The following is a 17,926-nucleotide window of genomic DNA, read 5'->3' as shown; positions in this document are numbered from 1 at the left end:
AAAGGCAATGACCATGAGGCCATAGAGAGTCTCCAAAGAGGGAAGGTGGAGGCGGACTAGGTAGGTGGTAAGGGAAACCAAGATCTGAAAAACGAGGAGACAGAAGGAGAAGTTGGTGCAAAGAGCTGGAGAGAGAGTGATCCAAGCAGAGGGGATCCATGCAAAGGTTCTGCCACGTTCCAAGCCGGTGTGGCTCCAGTGACTTGAAATGGAGCTGAGAGGTGACAGGAAATCACCACTGCAGCCACACGGGATCGGGTGAGGCGTGTGGGCCTTATTCCAAGTGTAGCGGGAAGACAGTACAGGGAGGGACGTGGTTAGACAGGTGTTTTCTTGTGGCCGCTCTGACCGCTGGGAGGTGAATGAGTGGGATGCCCTAGGGGAACTGGGCGGCGGGTGTTCCTCAGGAAGCTCACGTGGCCACCTCAGGCCAGAGAAGACAGAGGCCTGGACAAAGGCAGTGACAATACAAACACGGACAGGCAGGCAGATTCAAGATATTTTTGGAGATGGAACTGACAAGAATCTCTGATGGATTAGATATGAGAAGTGAGAGAAACGAAAGAATCCAGGGTGTCAGAGAAATAACCAGGATCTTGAAAGACCTGCAGTTATTTAAATCCCTTTTTAGAAAAGTCATGTGGATTTTACTGCAGGAGGTCAGGGCTTCTGGGCTCTTCCATGCACCCAGCCTTCATGGGGACACCTGCTTTCCAGTATGCAGACCCTGTGGCTGACCTGCTGGACCGCTGGGGTGTGTTCCGGGCCCGGCTCTTCAGAGAATCATGTGTCTTCCATCGTGGGAACTACGTGAAAGACCTGAGTCGCCTGGGACGGGAGCTGAGCAAGGTGATCATCGTGGACAATTCTCCTGCCTCGTACATCTTCCATCCTGAGAATGCAGTAAGTAGCCCCAAAGGTAAAGGACACAGGCTCCACCTGAGCTCTCCTGCCAAGCAGGACCACTTTTGTCCCTTCAAGCACCCACATGGACTTTCTTGGCCCTTTCCTTGGTGAAATCCCAACTCCGCCCCTTAGCAAAACTAAGTTATTTAACCTCACTGAACCTCAGTTGCCTCCTCTGTCAAATGGGTATTATAGACGTACTGATCTAGAATTGTTGAGGATTCAATGTGACGATGTGCCAAAAACACTTAGAAGGGTGCTTGCGATGGCTAAGTGTTCAGTGAGCCTGTATCCTCTTAGCATCTTTAAAATTGTGACTGAGAAGATTCTGTCTGTCACCAGCCTCCCAGACCTGGCTGTGGCCCAGGACTTGTGTCCCCTGCAGACTCAAAAGGTCTGGGTGATCTCTTCAACAGAAGTATTCACAATGAATAAAACACTTCAGTGATGTCTTCAGATAAGACTGCTAGGCTTTACTGCCTCATAATGATGTCTTAAAAGTAGACAATGGGAACATTTCTTACATAAAACTCCCTGGAGTGTGGCAGCTCCTAGTGCACGACTCACAGCAGGAGAGGTGCCCTCCCTGCTCCCACCCTTCATGTCCAGGGGAGGAGAGATCAGCCCCACCGGTGACTGCCGACCAGTCTGCAGTGGCCACCACGCCAGGCCTCAGCTCAGGCCCTGAAGAGTATGCTTCTCCCAAGCCCAGGCTTCTCAGACTCAGCAAAAGCCTACACGGGGTCCTTTCCTTGGCCAGAACTCTGTTGCTCCACTTATAACAAAAAAATGAGTTCAGTGGGGAGGGTACAGCTCAGCGGTACACCACACGCTTAGCATGCGTGAGGTCCTGGGTTCAATCCCCAGTACCTCCATTTAAAAAATAATACTTAAAATAAATAAATAAACCTGATGACCTCCCCCCAACAAAAAAAAATGAGTTCAAACTAGATCCAATTAGTGTATGATCATTATTTGAACATGTTAAAATTTATTCTACTTGACTGTGTTCCTTTTAATGAGTTCATCAAACTCAACGTGATGCATTTTGTAATGAGGATAACAGATAAGGAGGATTACTTGTTAGCATAATCATAATTTCAGTATCATGGCTGACGACACTCACGATTGCTTTATATTATCTAATATGTAGTCTGTGTTCATCTGTTCCCCATCATCTGGAACTGTTTTCTCACATTTGCATCAGAATCCAAACAAGGTCCCTATGTTGCATGGTATTGTGAACTCACTGTGGTATCACACCAGGAAGCATATAATCTCCCACTTCTAAAGATTTTAAATTGATCTGTGGATTCAGACATTGTGAGCCTGCTCCATCCATTCTTAAATTCCCCGTCGACCTTTCACCTAAAAGCGTGAGCGAGCAGTGGTTGATGATCTTTGCCTACATCCACTGTTTCTCTAGGAATTGCAAAATGGTGATTTCTAAATTCCATCGTTCTTTCTGCATTTTTTGGCTGGAATTCTATTTTTTTTTTAATCAAACTTGCTCTCAGTGACTCCTTGATTTCCCTAAAATTTAGTTTGAATGTTTGAATAAGGAAGTCAGAGTAAAGTGTAAGTTCTTTTTAATTCTGTAATTTTCAGAGTGATGAGTTGGTGGCCTAGGAACCTCCAAAAGTAACCGGTGAATTTTTTTTATGTACCATTAGGAACTCATGAATTTTTTAATGTTATAATTTAATCCATTTTTTACCTTTATATAAGCTCTAATGTTCACCTCTGGCCAAAGGACACTCCCTTCAAATAACATTAGTCTTTGATAGCTTCCTGCTTTCTGGTTTCAACAAGATGTTTCAGGCTCATCTTGTCCATTTCTTGCTCCAGCCCTGGAATCAGCCATGAAGCCTGGTTCCTATGAGTGAACATGGTATTTAGAGACCACAGTCTGGGTGAGTTCTCACTGTTACTGGGATATCCTTTGTTTCCAGCCCTTTCTACCAGACAGAGCTAAAATACACTTATTTTTAGAATGAAAATGAAATCATAAATTCATATTGATTTTTCTAATTCAGTTAGAAAAGTTTTTATTTAATTTCTTTGTTTTTGTGTTTGTGTCTCTTATGCTGAAACTCTTGATTCCTAAAGATATTAACCTCATTATATATTTGATTCATTCTATAGTATATGTATGCTTAAGTTTCAAAAAGCATTATTTTAATATTATTACTAAAAATAAAAACAGTTGAATGAATTTACAGCTTTTTTGAGAAATCTACAAACAGAACACCATGTTTCCAAATCACTTGAAATCCTTTGTGTGATTATGTCACCAATCATATATACACTAAGGTTCACTTTTTGTTGCTTTGTTTTCTTAATGGTTTAATTTTATTTCCATCGTGTAACACATGTACATGGTTTCAACATCAAAACTGTCAACAAAGATAAATTTAGAGAAGTCTTGTGTCATTTCTGCCCTCTCCCCCATTCCCGTCCCTTCCCCTAGGAGTAATCATTTTTTTGTTAATCCTTTATTTTTTTAAATTACATAATGAATTGTTGTGGTTCTAATCGGTCTTTAGATTTGTAAAAGAGTCAAAAATATTACTTTTAAACTTTTTTGGCTTCCCCAAATGTCTTTTTATATCTCTTCTTTGCACCCCTGACTACCACCCACAAGCACCCCTCCCTCCCTCCCTCCCTCCCTCCCTCTCTGCCTAAAACCAAGGGAAAATCCTGCCTTTGCCCATGGCTTCAGAACATCCTGAAATTTTATACTTCCCCTTCTAACTGGTTACTGTTAAGCATTGGAGGAAAATGGTCCACTTCTCCTTGCTCTGCAGCATGGCAGAGTCACCCCAAGTGGAAACCGTCTGATGCCCTCCACATGGGCTCCCTGATGTCAATGATTGGCTGATGACCTCTGGCTCCAAGTGCTCTGAGGTGCAAGGAGCCAGTTTGATATAATGGAAAGAGCTTTTTGGAATTAGCAAGGTGCTGAGCTAGTTATGTATTCTACATTCTGGCCACCTTTTCTTTCTTTTTTTTTTAATTGACATGTAGTCGATTTATAATGTGTTAATTTCTGGTGTACAGCACAGTGATTCATTTATTTTATATATATATGTATTTATTTATTTATCTATATACACACACACTATATATATTCCTTTTCATACTCTTTTTCATCGTAGGCCATTACAAGGCATTGAATATAGTTCCCTTCCCTCTACAGTAAGACTGTGTTGTTTATTTATTTTATATGTAGTAGTATCTGGCTACCTTTTCTGCAGCAGGAAAACAAAACAGGCAAATGCACGCAAACTGGGTACGTTTAAGTGTGCCTTCCTGAACCACCTCCCGAACCAGGTAGATTTGGATTGATTTTAGTTGGGGTGGAAGAACAAACGAGATGAGGATGATGATGACGGTGATTTCCAGATACCCATCCTCTTTACCAAAGAAAATATTAAAAGTATGGGAACGCAGTCAGGCTAGATGCAGCCCCCAGCCCTGGATGCAGTTCTGCTGCCCCTCCACACACTGTCTTCCAGGTGCCTGTGCAGTCCTGGTTCGATGACATGACAGACACGGAGCTGCTGGACCTCATCCCCTTCTTCGAGGGCCTGAGCCAGGAGGACGACGTGTACAGCGTGCTGCACAGACTCTGCAGCAGGTAGCCCCGGCCCCGGCCGCCTCCCGCCCGTGCGCTCTGGAACCTCAGCCTCGAGACCTGCCTGGCCTCGGCTCCCCGGGAGCCGAAAGTGAGGACGCCCCGTGCTCCAGGCCACGGGGTGAATGTGGCCATACCTACCTGGTTTATTTTTTAAGAACAGAGACAACTATTTTAAAAGGAACTCTTTTAATGAATTTCATAAAGGGACATGCATTTTGTGGGATTTGCTTTTCTTAAAACATACCAAAAAGGAAAAAAAAAAAATGGGGGAAAAAAAAAAAAGCTTGATACCTATCAGACTTCCTTTCAACAGTCCTCCCCTCCAAGCAGACAACCTGCCCCCTTCTGTCCCAGCTCGGAAGAGCTGACCCAACTCAGAATCTCTTTCCTACAGGATGAAGTGCCTTTTTGAATGTTATTTTAAGCTGAAAGTTAATTTTTCTACACAACATATTTCCAGACATCTTTTAGTCTTTTATTGTCTTAGATTCTCTAAGAAGATAAATATGACAATTTTCTAAAACCTGGGAGGGGGTGGGGGCGGGTGGCAGGGGATGGGGTCAGTCACAGGAGCCTGTCTCTGGCCAGCTATGGCACGCGGCAGGGTCAGGCTCCTGGGAGGAGTCTTGTGACTTGTCAGTGTGTGCTTCAGTTTGGAATGTATCTGCAATTGTGTGGCTCAACACTTGAGGAAACACTTGATTCTTTTATATGATCCTTAGTATTTCTGGTGGTGACAGATTTGTCCTGAGGTGACATTTTTCCCCTTGAGAAGTGACATCCTGTCACTTATGCTTTCACACTACTGCCATATTTCTGTGTTTTTGTTTGTTTGTTTTGTTGTTGTTTGGGGGTAGAGCAGTTACACGAAACTCTAAAACCCTTGGATAGTTTTAAAAAAAAATCTGTTTATTGATTTTTAAATCTTTCCTTTCCAAAAGCTGGATACACACGGAGCTGTTTGGGAATTTTCTTTGCTGCTACCGCGCTACCACCAAATGGAATTGACCAGCGGCTGTTACACTGTTCTTTGCCACTGTGCCTATGCTCAGAATCTGCTCACTGCTAAGCTGCAGACCTGGCCAGGGTCAGACATGTAGGGGTCCCACCCCGTTGCAGACTGCAGACTGTATCCCTTCCCTGGCAGCAGCCTCGGGAGTTCAGAAGGGAGCAAAGACAGAAGGGCCAGTGCACCTCACAGGTGCAGCGTGCATTTTAAACTGCAGTCAGCATCAGATCTCGTGATAAGCCGGCCATTCTCTCTTGGCCTCACCCAGCCACCACGCTGACGAGGCCCACTTCCATCTCTTGGTCTTCGTTTTTGAAGCACAGCCTATTTCTGAGCCGAGGGTTGGGGAAACGCATCTAGACGTGGGACTCAGCGCCCAGAACCAGGGAGACAAAGGGCCCCCTCCCTGAGCCGGGGCTTCCTTTGCAACCTTTTCCAGGGAGATGTTTTAAGCAGTGCCATGTCCCTTGTTTGACAATAAGACAGTCTATAAAGTATTGCTCTTAAAAATAATTTCAAAAGAACCCTTTCGCGTTGGCACCATTGCCTTAGTCCTCTGTGGGTCAGGCCGGAGTTCTGGTGGGAGCGTCTGGCACTAATAAGACTGGAAACTGGGGGTCAAAGTAAAATTTCTCTTTTGCTTTCATTCACCAAATAGTGAAGCCAGCTGCCAATCACGTCTTCCCAAAAGCACTTTGGTCCGCGGACCGCCGTGCATTCAGAAAAGAAGTAAGTATTCAGGGGTAACCAGGTCTCCCCACGTTCAGAGTGTTCCAAACCCAGTAATCCACATGCCAGTTAAAATAGAATCAGCCCCTCACTTGGCATTACTGCAGAAAATGACAGTTACGTGGCAGGCCTGCACATGCCATAAACCTTGATTTGGAAAACTAGTCATTAAATGAACCCACTGCCTTAAATGTCTTGAATGTCGCCGTCACGTGTCTGTCGTGTGTTGAAATCCACACGGAAATCAGTCCTGATGAGCGCCTTAGATCCTCACCCCTGCCCCCTTTATTGCTGGCATCCCAGGGTCCTATTTGAAATAAGGGGCAGAGAGGACTGAAATTCTAGAATGTTCCAGGAGAATTGAACCTGAGAATAGTGCCCCACTTCTGATGGAGTGAAGACACTTGGCAGGCTTGAGCCAGACACTTCACCTCATAGCCCCTGTGACCATGAGCACTGTAGCTCTGAGCCAGTGCAGAGCTGTTGGAGAGGGAGCCCGGTTCCTGCCACCACAGACACAGAATGTCTCAGGAGGGCAGCAAGCCCTCGGAGGGTTCTGGGTTCTGTGCACCTTATTTGACCACACTCTAAAATTCCGTTTCTTATTTTAACCCTTGATTCTGCTTTCTGTACATAATCAAAATATCTATATCGATATATATATATTTTTAAATCATTGACATGTAAATGAAGCAATAGAATTCTAACCTAAGGCCAAGAAATGAGATGAATGTTTGGGGTTTATGTTTTTTAAGGTAAATACGGGTATTGTTTTTAATTATTACCTTTTATTAAATTGTGGGCTTTAAAATGTAATGAAACTTATCAGCTATTCCTCTGTGCCATATTCTTCCCATGTTACCAAAACACCCCCCAACTCTTTAGCCAAATGAGGAATCTGACCTCCTGAGTTTCCATGGTCCTTTCTGTACCAGGTTAAAATAGAGTCTCCCGGACAAATATTTTTTACATTAAGATCTGGAACAGGATACCATGGGTCGTGGACTCCGGCCCCTGTGATGTTAGGACATCTCTGGCCGGGCCTTGGGTAGAGGTGCCCAGGCACACTTGACGTTGTTACTGCTCTGTCTTCCATTGCTCTGGAATCCTACACGTTGGTCCGTGGTTTCACCCATTAGCTGTCTGTAGACAACACATCTGTGTACTAAAAAGAAACCACCTGTCAGAGCTGATGGTTGGTGGAGAAGCTCCTTTGACATGGTGCAATTTCGATGAAATGACTTTGGAGACATGAGGACGCCCTAATGACACTGACTTGTCATGGTGGCAGCATTGGAACTTTTGGTATAAAAAGGAAATCTGTGAAGTCGATAACCTGGCAACCTTTTCCAACCGTGTATATTAAAGATGGCTTTCTAATTAGATCCAGAACCACACAGCCCTATGGTCAAACACTCGTGACGTTTGTGCCTCTGCTGTTAAAGGTGCTGTGATGGACAGTTGGCATGCCAGGGTTCAAGAGGAGTGGGTGGTTTGGAATGCTTGCATTTACTTGTGCACAATCCGCTGGCTGCCTCTGTTCCTCTTTTACTATAAATTTGATGTTCCTGTTCCATTCTCCAGGGAGCTTCTCTGTAGACTAACACACACACACACATACCCCTTCCAAGTGGTGGGGATGCTGGTGTCTGGGTAGTCATGGATTTCTGTTGGACATCTGAATGTGATAAACACCCAGCATCACTTGGGAAATATGACATGTGGAATGTGCAAGTTTCCAGGAGCGAGCATTGTCAGTCAAGAGGTTTGCAATGATTTCCTTCCTGCCAAAAATAAACACATGAAACTGCGCTCTCTTGTGGATGGACTGCTTCTTGGCATCTCTCCTCACTGCATGCTCTGTTCTTTCCCAGCTGCACAGCCTCACGCCGGCACTTTGTGTCTCCCGGTGCCCTAGCTTCTGGAGAGCAGGGGCGAATGGGAGCGGGACTGCAGGATCTCTGGAGCCACGGACCTTGACCCCAAGGGGAGCTGGGAAACTGCTCTGCCCAGTGTTAGGACCCTGGCTTCTTCTCCCCAGACAGAAGCAGTCTGACTCACCATCAAGGATTCCAGCCCCACCAACAGGCTTCCAAGTGCAGCCTGAGGAAACCGTAAGCCCCAGCCCCCAGCCCCATCAGAGCCACACTGTGTGTGCCACCTAAACCCTAGCCCTTGGGTCTGCTGGCTGAGATGCTGTGGTTACCACATGAAGCATGGCAAGGGACCAGAGGGAGAGGAAGGCTATCCAAGACAGTCTTCTCACAGTGGTACATCCACAAATATTGCCCTCAGCCCAGCCTCTGTAAGGGAAGGTGTTAGGGGCCAGAAGTCCTCCCTCCACCTGCCCCACTCCCCACCTCTTCCCCACTGGGAAGTCCTGGCAGAGCCTTGGCCACAGTCTTGCCACTCTAAGGACTGTTTCTTCATAATAATACCTAATTCAGATAACAAAAAACACCAGGGTCAACAGTCCTATCCAACGGGTCTTATCCCCACTTTGTGGATGACAAAACTGAGGCCAGTGAGCCAGTGCTCTGCAGTCTCTTCTGTCTGTCACAGGGATACAGGGTTCTGCCAGGCATGTGTATTCATCCCAAAGAACACAGGGCAGTGTGTGTTTCAGCCCAGGAAACCTAGTACTTACCCAGAGGCAAAACCCAAACCTCCCACATTACTTGGTGCCGTGCCCCTAAATGCCTTCTCCACAGTAGAGCGGCTGGCCAGCCAGAGAGGTCACTTCGGCATCCTCCCTGGTTCAGGATTCCTAGGCTGTGTTCCTCTCTGTCCCTCCTCCTCTCCTTCACTCTGCTCCCCAGTCCCCTCTTTCCCTCCCCTGCCTTCTCTCGAATCACCCCCTGCCACCTCTGGATCACTTCACAGGGTTGTGTATAAACGAACAAGTGGTTGAGAATCGAGGGTGCCCCTGAAGCTGGGGTGTCCCGGTGAGTGCACACAGGTCCTCTGAATAGGTGGGAAGGGAACAGGCCATCAAGAGTTCGCTTACATGGGACTTGGGCATACGGAGATTTCACCTCATGAGGTTTTCTTGTTTGAGCATTCAGGACCTGGGCAGGAAGCTGGGGGCGGGGGGGGTGGGGAAGCCTGCCTGGGAAGACAAACCATCAGTCGAGCTTATGAATAAGGGCTGCATCGGGGCCTGGTGGCACTGTGCGCATACCTGGGGTGCTTGCGTGACACACGTCTCCTGTCCCAGGGCTGCCCGTGGATCAAAGCTGCCAGAGCCACCAATTGGCAAGGCCACCAGCCTGATCTCTGAGGAAAACACACTGGACCCTCGGGTCCTCAGGAGGAGGAAATGCGAGCTCTAGATTGTCCACCTGCTCCGTTACAGCGCCAACTCCTAGCTCAGAGATTCTCGGTGCTGGCTGTCCGTTAGAATCACCTGAGGGCTCTTAACAAATACAGATCAAGTCCACCCCAGACCATTTAAACCCGAGACTCTGAGGGTGGGCATCATGTTTTTAAGTGCCCCCAGATGACTCAAAGGTGCAACCAGGGCTGAGAACCCCTGCTCTAACTGTGGAGGAAAAGAAAGTCCCCCCAGACTGTTCCAGGCCTGACACTGAGATACAGCAGAGAGACTCTGGGCAAGGCTTAGGGGAAATGACATGCATTGCTTCACCTGAAAGATCAGATGTGTGTGCATTGCAAAAAATTCAGAAAACCCATAAAAGTACAGCGAAATCCCACACGGACACTGGGAGATTTTTCTAAGGCGGGAGTGAGGAGGAGGTCCCAATAAGAGCCCCAGCTGGCTGACAGCTCCCTGCTTCTAGGCTGAGGTGGGGAGCAGGGTAGCTACCCCCACCTCACATTGGAGCACTGGATCACATTGGCTGCCAGGAATAGAACCGACTCTTGCAATCCCACCCCATCTCCCCACCAAGTGAATAACAGCTACTGGCTTGGTGTCCCGGCATTGGGGGTACCATCTTGGCCCCAGATATGTCTGGATGGGGTGGGTGCTCAGGCTGGGCAGGACCACACAAGGCAACGGTACCTTCTCGTTCGCAGGGACCTAGAGCTGTTCTTTGGGCTGTCCTTGGGTTTAGGCACTCCACGTGGTCCCACGGGCACAGTAACTGTCCAGTCTCCACCTCCTCCAGCCCTGGCAGTTCCCAGGGCGCCCTTGGGGGAGTCGCTCTTGGGCCATGAGGCCCTGGTGACTGTCACTGCCCCTCCGCGGCCTGCAGCCAAGGGTAGGGGTGACCCAGGGGAGCCCAAGGCTGCTCTCCTCCAGGGCATGAGAGGATGTTTCCAGGCAGTGGGATCCAGGAGGCGAGTCAGGCAGGCCTGTCCCAGCCCCACCCCTGTCTGCGCTCCAGAGGGCTCACCCCCTGAGGGACCCGGTCCCTAGGAAAGCACCTGTCTGAGGGGGACTTGGATAAGACCTGGGACACCAGGACACCGCCGTGGGAACTGGAGCTCAGGGAACCTGGGGGTGGGGTCTGGGCAGGGCTGGCAGCTAGCACCAGCCCCACCCACTCACCTACGCCCCTTTGTCAATACTGACGCTGGACCTTCAGAGATAAGCCGGAGGAGGGGAGAAAGGAAACAGTAGCGCCGCTCCCCACCCACCCCCGAGAAAGTCCTTGGAACCTGCTAGGCAAGGTCGGGGCAGGCTGCGGGGGCCTGGGGCGGGAAGAGGTCAGTGGGACCGGGGCAGAGAGGAGGAGGGTCATGGCCAGGGCAGCGCTGGTCAAAGTAAGCCAGGCTCTGCCCTTCTGACTCCAGGCCCAGATCCGTAGGAGTGTGGCCCAGCAGAAGGAGGAAGTGGCAGAGCCCCTTCTTGCACTGGGGAGGAGGAAGGGAGAGGCCAGGCACCCCCTTGTCCTTGTAGCATCCTGGCTGCCTGTGAGCACCACCCTGGGCCCCAGTTTCCTCTCTCTGTGCCAAGAAGGGTATGATCCCATGGGCTGGAGCTTGTCCACACCAGGCACCAAGTGGTGCTGCTCAGGTAGGCCTCAGGCCAGGCCCTGGACCCACTGCCATTTCTCTAGGGTCTGGGGTCACGGGTTACAGGGTGGGGCCATTCTGGAGTAGGGCAGTTTTTCCCACCTAAGTTCTTCGGGGTCCCAGGGACCCAGAGAATTCTGAGGGCAGGGGACTTGGAGAAGTCCTTTTGCAGCGCCCCCCACTAAGCTGCTGAGGCTGCATGCAGTCAGGTGGTGTGTCCTGCTTACAGCGGGGGTGGAGGGATGTGGCCTCCCCTGCCTTCTTGGAGGAGGAAATGTCAGCTCAGAAAACACCCAAGGAACATCCCCAAAGTCACTCAGCCAGCAGGTGCTTCAGGTGGCATTAGAGCCTGACTTTGGCGAGGACTCAGTGCCAGGCTGGCTTCAGGACAGAGCCCAGCAAAGGGTCCAAACACACCCCCTCAACCTGGATCAGGCACAGGCCACAGAAGCATGTCAACAAAGGCTTATTAAGCAACTACTGTGCTCCAGGCGCCATTCCAGACAAGAGATCCAGCAGTGAGCGAGGCCCTGCCCACAAGGGGCTCACCTTGCAGCTGGGACGTGGACACCAAACGAGATCTAAATCAGTGAGGTCATCAGCGTTGGAAGGCACTAAGAAGAGGAAAATGGTGAGTACCTGGGGCTGCTCTGGCTAAGACAGTCAGGGAAGGCCCCTCTAGGGAGGTACCATTTCGGTTTTGGTCCAGAATGTGGAAGAGGAACCATGGGAAGATCTAGGGGAGGTCTTCCAGGCAGAGAAAACAGCAAGTGCAAAGGTCCAGAGACTAGAATGAGGTTGGCGTCTTCAGAGACAAAAAGACCAATGTAGTGAGAACTGGGGAGAGTGGGAGATGCTGCCAGAGGGACAGGAAATTGGGGGTTCAATTCTAGGGAAGGTTTGAAGTGGGGAGTGGGGTGATCCGATTTATGGTTAAAAGATCCCTCTGGCTACAGTGTAAGGATGGACATAGGGGCCTGAGAGACCAAGAGACACCAAGCAGGCTCATGCAGCCAACTAGTGTGAGAGGCTGCCTCCTGGCACCAGGCAGGAGTCGTGGAGGGCTGGCCAGGCCCAGGGACCCGGATGAAGCAGCCACTGGCCAGTCTGGTGGGTGGGAGGAAAGGAGAGGAACCCAGGGAAGCTCCCCGGTTTGGGGCCTGAGCAGCTGGCTGGATGTTCATGCCATTTCCGGAGGCTCTGAGGAGGCAGGTCTGAGAGAGGCCTGAGGTGAACGGCAAGTGTGAGGGCAGATGTGCCGGGAGAGATGGAGGAGATGGAGGCTGGGTGTGCTCAGGAGGAGTGGGAGTCGAGGTTGCAGGAGACACTAGCATTTCCACAATGTTTACAGCCTGGGGACTGGCATCTGGGAAGGAAACAGAAAGGAGACTGGGTGAAGGCCTGAACTCCGGGCCTGCTGACATTTAAAAGCCCCTAAGGAGATGGCAGAGAGGCCAATGAGGTGAGGAGAAAACTTGGGCTGTGGGCGGTTTCAGGAGGAAGGGGTTCACAGCAGGGTCCCTGCTCGGTGAGAGGGAGGTTAAGATGAAGACAACGGGCCACTCCCAGCTTTGCTGAGAGGGGACACTGGGAACTAGGAAGGATCCATTTGCAGAAGATGCGGGAACAAAGGATGGACAGAGGAGAGAATCTGAGATAAGGTGGAGAGAAGTGAGTACCAGGATTTGGCAGGCATGGGGCCAAAAGGAGATGGAGAAACAGGTATGTGCAGGTGGAGCCAAACACACACCGTCACAAATGGGAACAGAGGCTCAGACAGCCATTCTCCCACACTTGAGGTCAGACACACACAGGGACTGTCCAAGTGCCCTGCGACACAGACAGGGACCCAGTAACTGCATCTGTTAAACAATCACACAGTGGCACAGTGGGACCCCCTACCTTGTGACAGGGAGCAGAAGGGTGGAGACTGGACATGGGGAAAGGGTCTTAAGGCCAATGGGCAGCTTTTAGCAGTGTGTCTGCACTGAAAGGGGCATCCGCATGGCCTGGGCTATAGCTCAGACTGAGGCCTGTGGTCTAAGGTAAGGGGTGGCTATGCCCCTGGAGTTTCTGGAAGGCTCTGTTTCCAGCTCTCCCCCATCCCACCATAAGGAAGGAAAGGAGGAGGCAGCGAGGCGTGGGAGAGGCATCTTCCCTGCAAGGGCCTGGCCTCTCCCACGATGGGTATCAGGGCTCCCCGGGGAGGGCTGTGCCTGGCAGTGGGCCCAAACTTGGGGAGGGGAGGACGGCAGAGATGCTAGAGGGAGCCCTGGCCACCTTCCCCACCTCCTGAAGTGACCTGGGTCTCGGTGGCCTGGCCTGCTGGAGATAGGGATCAGGGACTCTCAGAAGGGAAGTAGATTCCACAGCCCACATTTTGGGCCAGTCTAGTCCTCTATCCCAGCTCTTTCTGGCCACCAGTACCCAGGAGGTGAGCCCTGGCAGACCAGCCATGGCCCTGGGGAGGGGAAGGACTCTCAGAGAGCTGGGTCAATATTTGTTGATTGACTAATTAACTGAATCAGTGTGAATGCCCAACCCACAGAGCACTGGGGTGTGTCGCATGGGGCGGAGCAGGGATTGAGTTACAGTGGAGAGGCGGGCGATGGGCAGAGCCTGGCCCCACGCCAGGCCCAGCACTGCCCACAGGCTGGGTGAAGGCGCCAGCAGTTTCCAGCAGGTAGGCCAGGCCTAGAGGGGGCTCCGGGACCCGGGTGAGGTGGGGCTGTTCCGAATTAGGGGTGTACAGCGTGGGGTCACTGGGCTCAGAGTGGCCGAGGGGCCAGCAGAACTGGGGAGGCACCGAGTAGCCCAGCAGGTGAGAACACTGGTGGGGGGAGGGAGGACACAGCCAGAGCAACCCTCAGGGCAGAAAGTGGCAGATTTTCTATGGGGTGGGGGGTTGTCCATGTCCCGCAGAGTCCATACGCCTAGGGCCTGGGCCCTGCCCCCTCTTCCCACTCCAGCCGGCAGGGCCCCTCCCCCCTTCCTGGAAGTCGCCAAAGTGACCTCAGGGTCCGCCTCTTCACAGGTGCCTCTGGAGGAGGAAGTTGCCGGGAAAGAAAGGGGCACCAAAGGAGGGAAGGGGCCTTGGGTAGAGAGAGGGGGCACCTGGAGGAAAGGTGGGGCACCGAGGAGGGAAGGGGACATCTGGAGAAGAAAGGGAGCCCCTGGGGGAGAGGAGAACTCGGGAGAGAAGAGGAGGCCAGGGAGAGAGGGTGCATTAGGGCAGGAAAGGGGTATGAGGGGGGCACTCAGGGAAAGGAGGGGGTGCTGGGGGACAGAAGGGGGTGTCTGGAGGAGGAAGGGGACATGGAGAGCGAGGAGGTAGAGTCAGGACAGAGGGAGCTCCGGGGTGGAAGGACGCATGGGGGGAGGGGGCACCCCGGGAAGGAGGGGTACACCGGGAAAGAAGGGTATATCAGAGGAGGAACTGGGCATCTGGGAGAGAAAGGGGGCCCCAGGTGGAGAGAGCCCCCAGGAAATAGAAGGGGGCTTTTGTAGGAGGCAAGGACACTGGGTGTGGGAGTCCCAGTCAGGGTGGGTGATGGAAGGGAGTTGCTCAGGTGGGAGAGCTTGGTGGGTCAGAAGGGATGCTCTGGGGAGGGGAGGGACCTCCTGGGGGAAGGAGAGGGTGCTGGGGAGAGAGGGCCCCCACCCTTTGAGCATCCCTCTCCATCCCGCCAGAGCCTAGCTGGAAGCTGGTGAACACAGGTTATGTGGGGATGAGGCCTCAGGTCCTGGAGCCTGAGAGTTTGGCTCCCCAGGCTGGCCCTGGATATCAGGTCCCCCTCCCAGTCCCCTGGAGGTGATGGCTTCCCTGCCCAGTGAAACCAGCCCAGTCCCAACGTCCTGGCCACAGTCTGACTTCCCTGTCCCACATGGGGCCCTGGTGCCCACTGTGCTGAGCCAGCCAGTCCTCTTGTCAGTTTTCACACTTCCATGATCTACAGCGCGCAGTCTATGCCTTTGGTCACTGCCTGCCTGTGCCCTGGTCATTATCACTGGTCACTGCTTCTGTCTGCCACCATTGAATGTCACGATGCCTGTCACTCGATTTCATCACATGTTTTCTGTTGCTTGAGCACCATCACGTGGTCACCGTGTCTGCCTGTCACTCGTGACACTGTCACAGCAACAGGCCATTACTGCAGCAGCACTTCTGAGTGCAGTAAACAAGAGGACAAGCCCCTGGCCCCGGGAATCCTCTGCTCTAGTGAGGAGACCAGGCCCACAGCACACGGGGTCTGCAGCACAGGTTCAGGGGGGCAGCTCTAGCCCCAGCAGGACCCCCCTCTGCCTGCCCTGCTCTGGGCAGCTCCCCCTACTCCCTCCCACCACACACACACACACACTCACACACGTCTGGCCACCTTGGTCCCCTTTGAGAGAGCTAGGTGCTTCCTATAGTGCACTGTGAGCTAACCAAGGCCTGTGTCTGGCCTGGATGAAGGCGTAAGGAATGCAGGCCAGTCGCTGCCACCTGTCATGCTGTTGTTCTGATTCAGTAAGTCTGTATCTCCCCTCCCACCTGTTTCCCCTGGTCATTCAGGATCAGCCAAGTCAAGGGTGTTCCTCCTGCTGATACGACAGGGCTGGAGTGGAGTGGGGGATGGGGTAGGGCGAGTGAACACCACATCAGGGCCACCAGGAGTGAGAAATTAAGAAAGAAGGGACCTCTGGGTCTGTTGAGCTAAGCAGCAGCAAGAAGGAAAAGTTGCAGCTGGCAGCAACTTAATTTAGCTGTCAAAAGAACTGCCAGGGGTGAAGGAATGACCAAACTTCACACAGAAGTTTCTGAAGGAGGGGTGCAGGGAAGCCTGGGGTAGTTGAGAGTCATCTGGCGACATGTAACAAAATCCAGAGCCCCCTCTTCTTCCCCAGATACCTCTCATTCCACACTTCTCTCTCCTGTGAGCGCTCAGAACGATGGTCGAAGCACAGCTAAATCGCTGTTTGCAGAGCTGGGGGCTATTTTCTGAGTCTGTGTGCATTAAGCGTTCAGTTCTGTTTCAAGAATTTAAGAGTGTTTTGGCCTGATTTACCCAATCCACTCATGTTAGCTAAGCCTGTCACTTGCTGCAGAGTCTCTCACCGTCTTCAAAGACAGTCCATGTGTGCAGAGTCCGCCCTGGGTTTGCAGAACCTCTATCTTCTCTGCAGAGCCTCTTTCTGTCCCGAGCCTGTTTTGAGAGTCTGTCTTTTTTCAGAACCTGGGGCTTTGTAAACAGTCTGTCCTTATTGCCCCATGGATAAAATATGCATTTATTGCAAAAGGTGCCCTACAGGCAAGCCTGTCCCTGTCTACCGGGCTTGTCCTGCGTCCTTGTCTGGGACACCTCTTTCTGCCTAAAGACAATGTCCCTGTTTACAAAGCTCTGTCTGTTTACAGTACCTGTCCCTGTCAGCAGAACCTGTTTCCTCTGCAGGAAGTATCTCTGTCTCTAGACCGTGTCCCTGTTCACAGAGTCTCTTCCTATTTCAGAGCCTGGTTCTGTCTGCAGAACCTGAACCCTATCTGTACAGTCTGTGACCTTTTTCGGGGCCTTTCCACAGCTTATCTGAACATCCCTGGATAGAAACTGTCTGTCTGCAGGCTCTATTCATAGGAGGAGTTTCCCACCACCAGGGGACGCTGTGTCTGCCTGGGAGCACATCCCTTGTTGGCAGAGCCCAGTCTGTCTGCACAGTCTGTTCCTAATTCCATGTGTACTTGTTATCAGAACCTGTCCCTCTTCACAAAGACTTTATCTGTTTCTAGAACTCATCCTTTTCAATAAAGACTGTCCTTGTTTGCAGAACCTGGGCTCTCTACAAAACCCTGTTTCAAGATGTTGCGCACATCTGGGGCATCTGTGCTGGAACACAGAGCTGATTGCCCTGCCAGCTCACTTCAGCAAGTCCTGCCCTCTCTGAAGATGCTGTCACTGTTAACAGAGTCTGTCTGTTTGCAGAGCCTGTGTGAGCTCACAAAACCTCTCTCTATCTGCAAAGTCTCTATCGATAGAGGCTTTGTCTGCAGAACCTGTGTCTTTTTGCAGAGCCCGGATCTCTCTGCAGAGCTCATGATTGTTTGCGAGCCCATTCCCATCTCCCTGTATGCAGGGTTTGAGGCTGTTTCCCATGGCTGTCCCTGCATGCAGAGCCTGACCACACCCAGAGAGTTTTTGCCTGTTTCAGAGCCTGCCTCTGTCTGGGAAGCATTTCCCTGACTGACGATTCTGTGCCTGTCTGCAGAGCCTTGCCTTTCTCCATGTCTGTCCATATCTGCCGAGTCTGTCCTTCATGCAGAGTCCCTGTCTTAAGAGCTTGTCCTCATCCACATTTGCAGAGCCTTTCCCAGTTCTCCGAAGCTCCTCCACACCTGCAGAACCTGGGGCTGTTTCCAGAGCCCTTCTCAGCATTCACAACCTTTGCTTGATGCCCAGCCTGTCTGAGTCCGAATTTCCCAGGGTGCAGTCCGTGTCTCTTTGTGGAGGTTGCCCCTACAAAGGTGGTCCCAGTTGACAGAACCCACCTTTGTCAGGAGACCTGTGCCTGTTGCATTGCTTCCTTCAGTCTGGGAAAGCTGTCCCTGTTTGCAGAGCCTGTGCTTGTGTGCAGAGCCTTTTCTGTTTACACAGCCTCTCCCTTTCTGCAGGCACAGTGCCTCTTTGCAA

At 51.3% G+C, this 17,926-nt stretch overlaps 2 protein-coding genes across 9 annotated transcripts in view; both read left to right on the top strand.

The window, feature by feature from the left end:
* CTDSPL (CTD small phosphatase like) overlaps positions 1–4,837 on the top strand; it is a 111,348-nt gene extending 106,511 nt beyond the window's left edge. Inside the window, 2 exon segments of the mRNA XM_064496741.1 lie at positions 718–903; positions 4,425–4,837. Coding sequence (XP_064352811.1) covers positions 718–903; positions 4,425–4,550 — 312 coding nt within the window. The 3' untranslated portion in view covers positions 4,551–4,837.
* Positions 4,838–8,164: 3,327 nt separating this feature from the next.
* The window catches only part of VILL (villin like), a 32,637-nt gene continuing 22,875 nt past the window's right edge, over positions 8,165–17,926 (top strand). For 5 of the 8 annotated variants that reach the window (XM_064496736.1, XM_064496737.1, XM_064496738.1 and 2 more), the window contains exons 1-3: positions 8,165–8,398; positions 11,756–11,895; positions 12,616–12,726. In XM_064496736.1, the coding sequence (XP_064352806.1) occupies positions 12,707–12,726 (20 nt within the window). In that variant the 5' untranslated portion in view covers positions 8,165–8,398; positions 11,756–11,895; positions 12,616–12,706. Of the gene's footprint in view, positions 8,399–11,283; positions 11,896–12,615; positions 12,727–13,867; positions 13,948–17,926 lie in introns of those variants that run through there. The other 3 variants (XM_064496735.1, XM_064496734.1, XM_031469955.2) reach the window with 3 other exon arrangements.

Source organism: Camelus dromedarius, chromosome 17, assembly GCF_036321535.1.
Source record: "Camelus dromedarius isolate mCamDro1 chromosome 17, mCamDro1.pat, whole genome shotgun sequence".
Taxonomy (NCBI): Eukaryota; Metazoa; Chordata; class Mammalia; order Artiodactyla; family Camelidae; genus Camelus; species Camelus dromedarius.
This window is presented reverse-complemented; position numbering and strand designations above follow the sequence as displayed.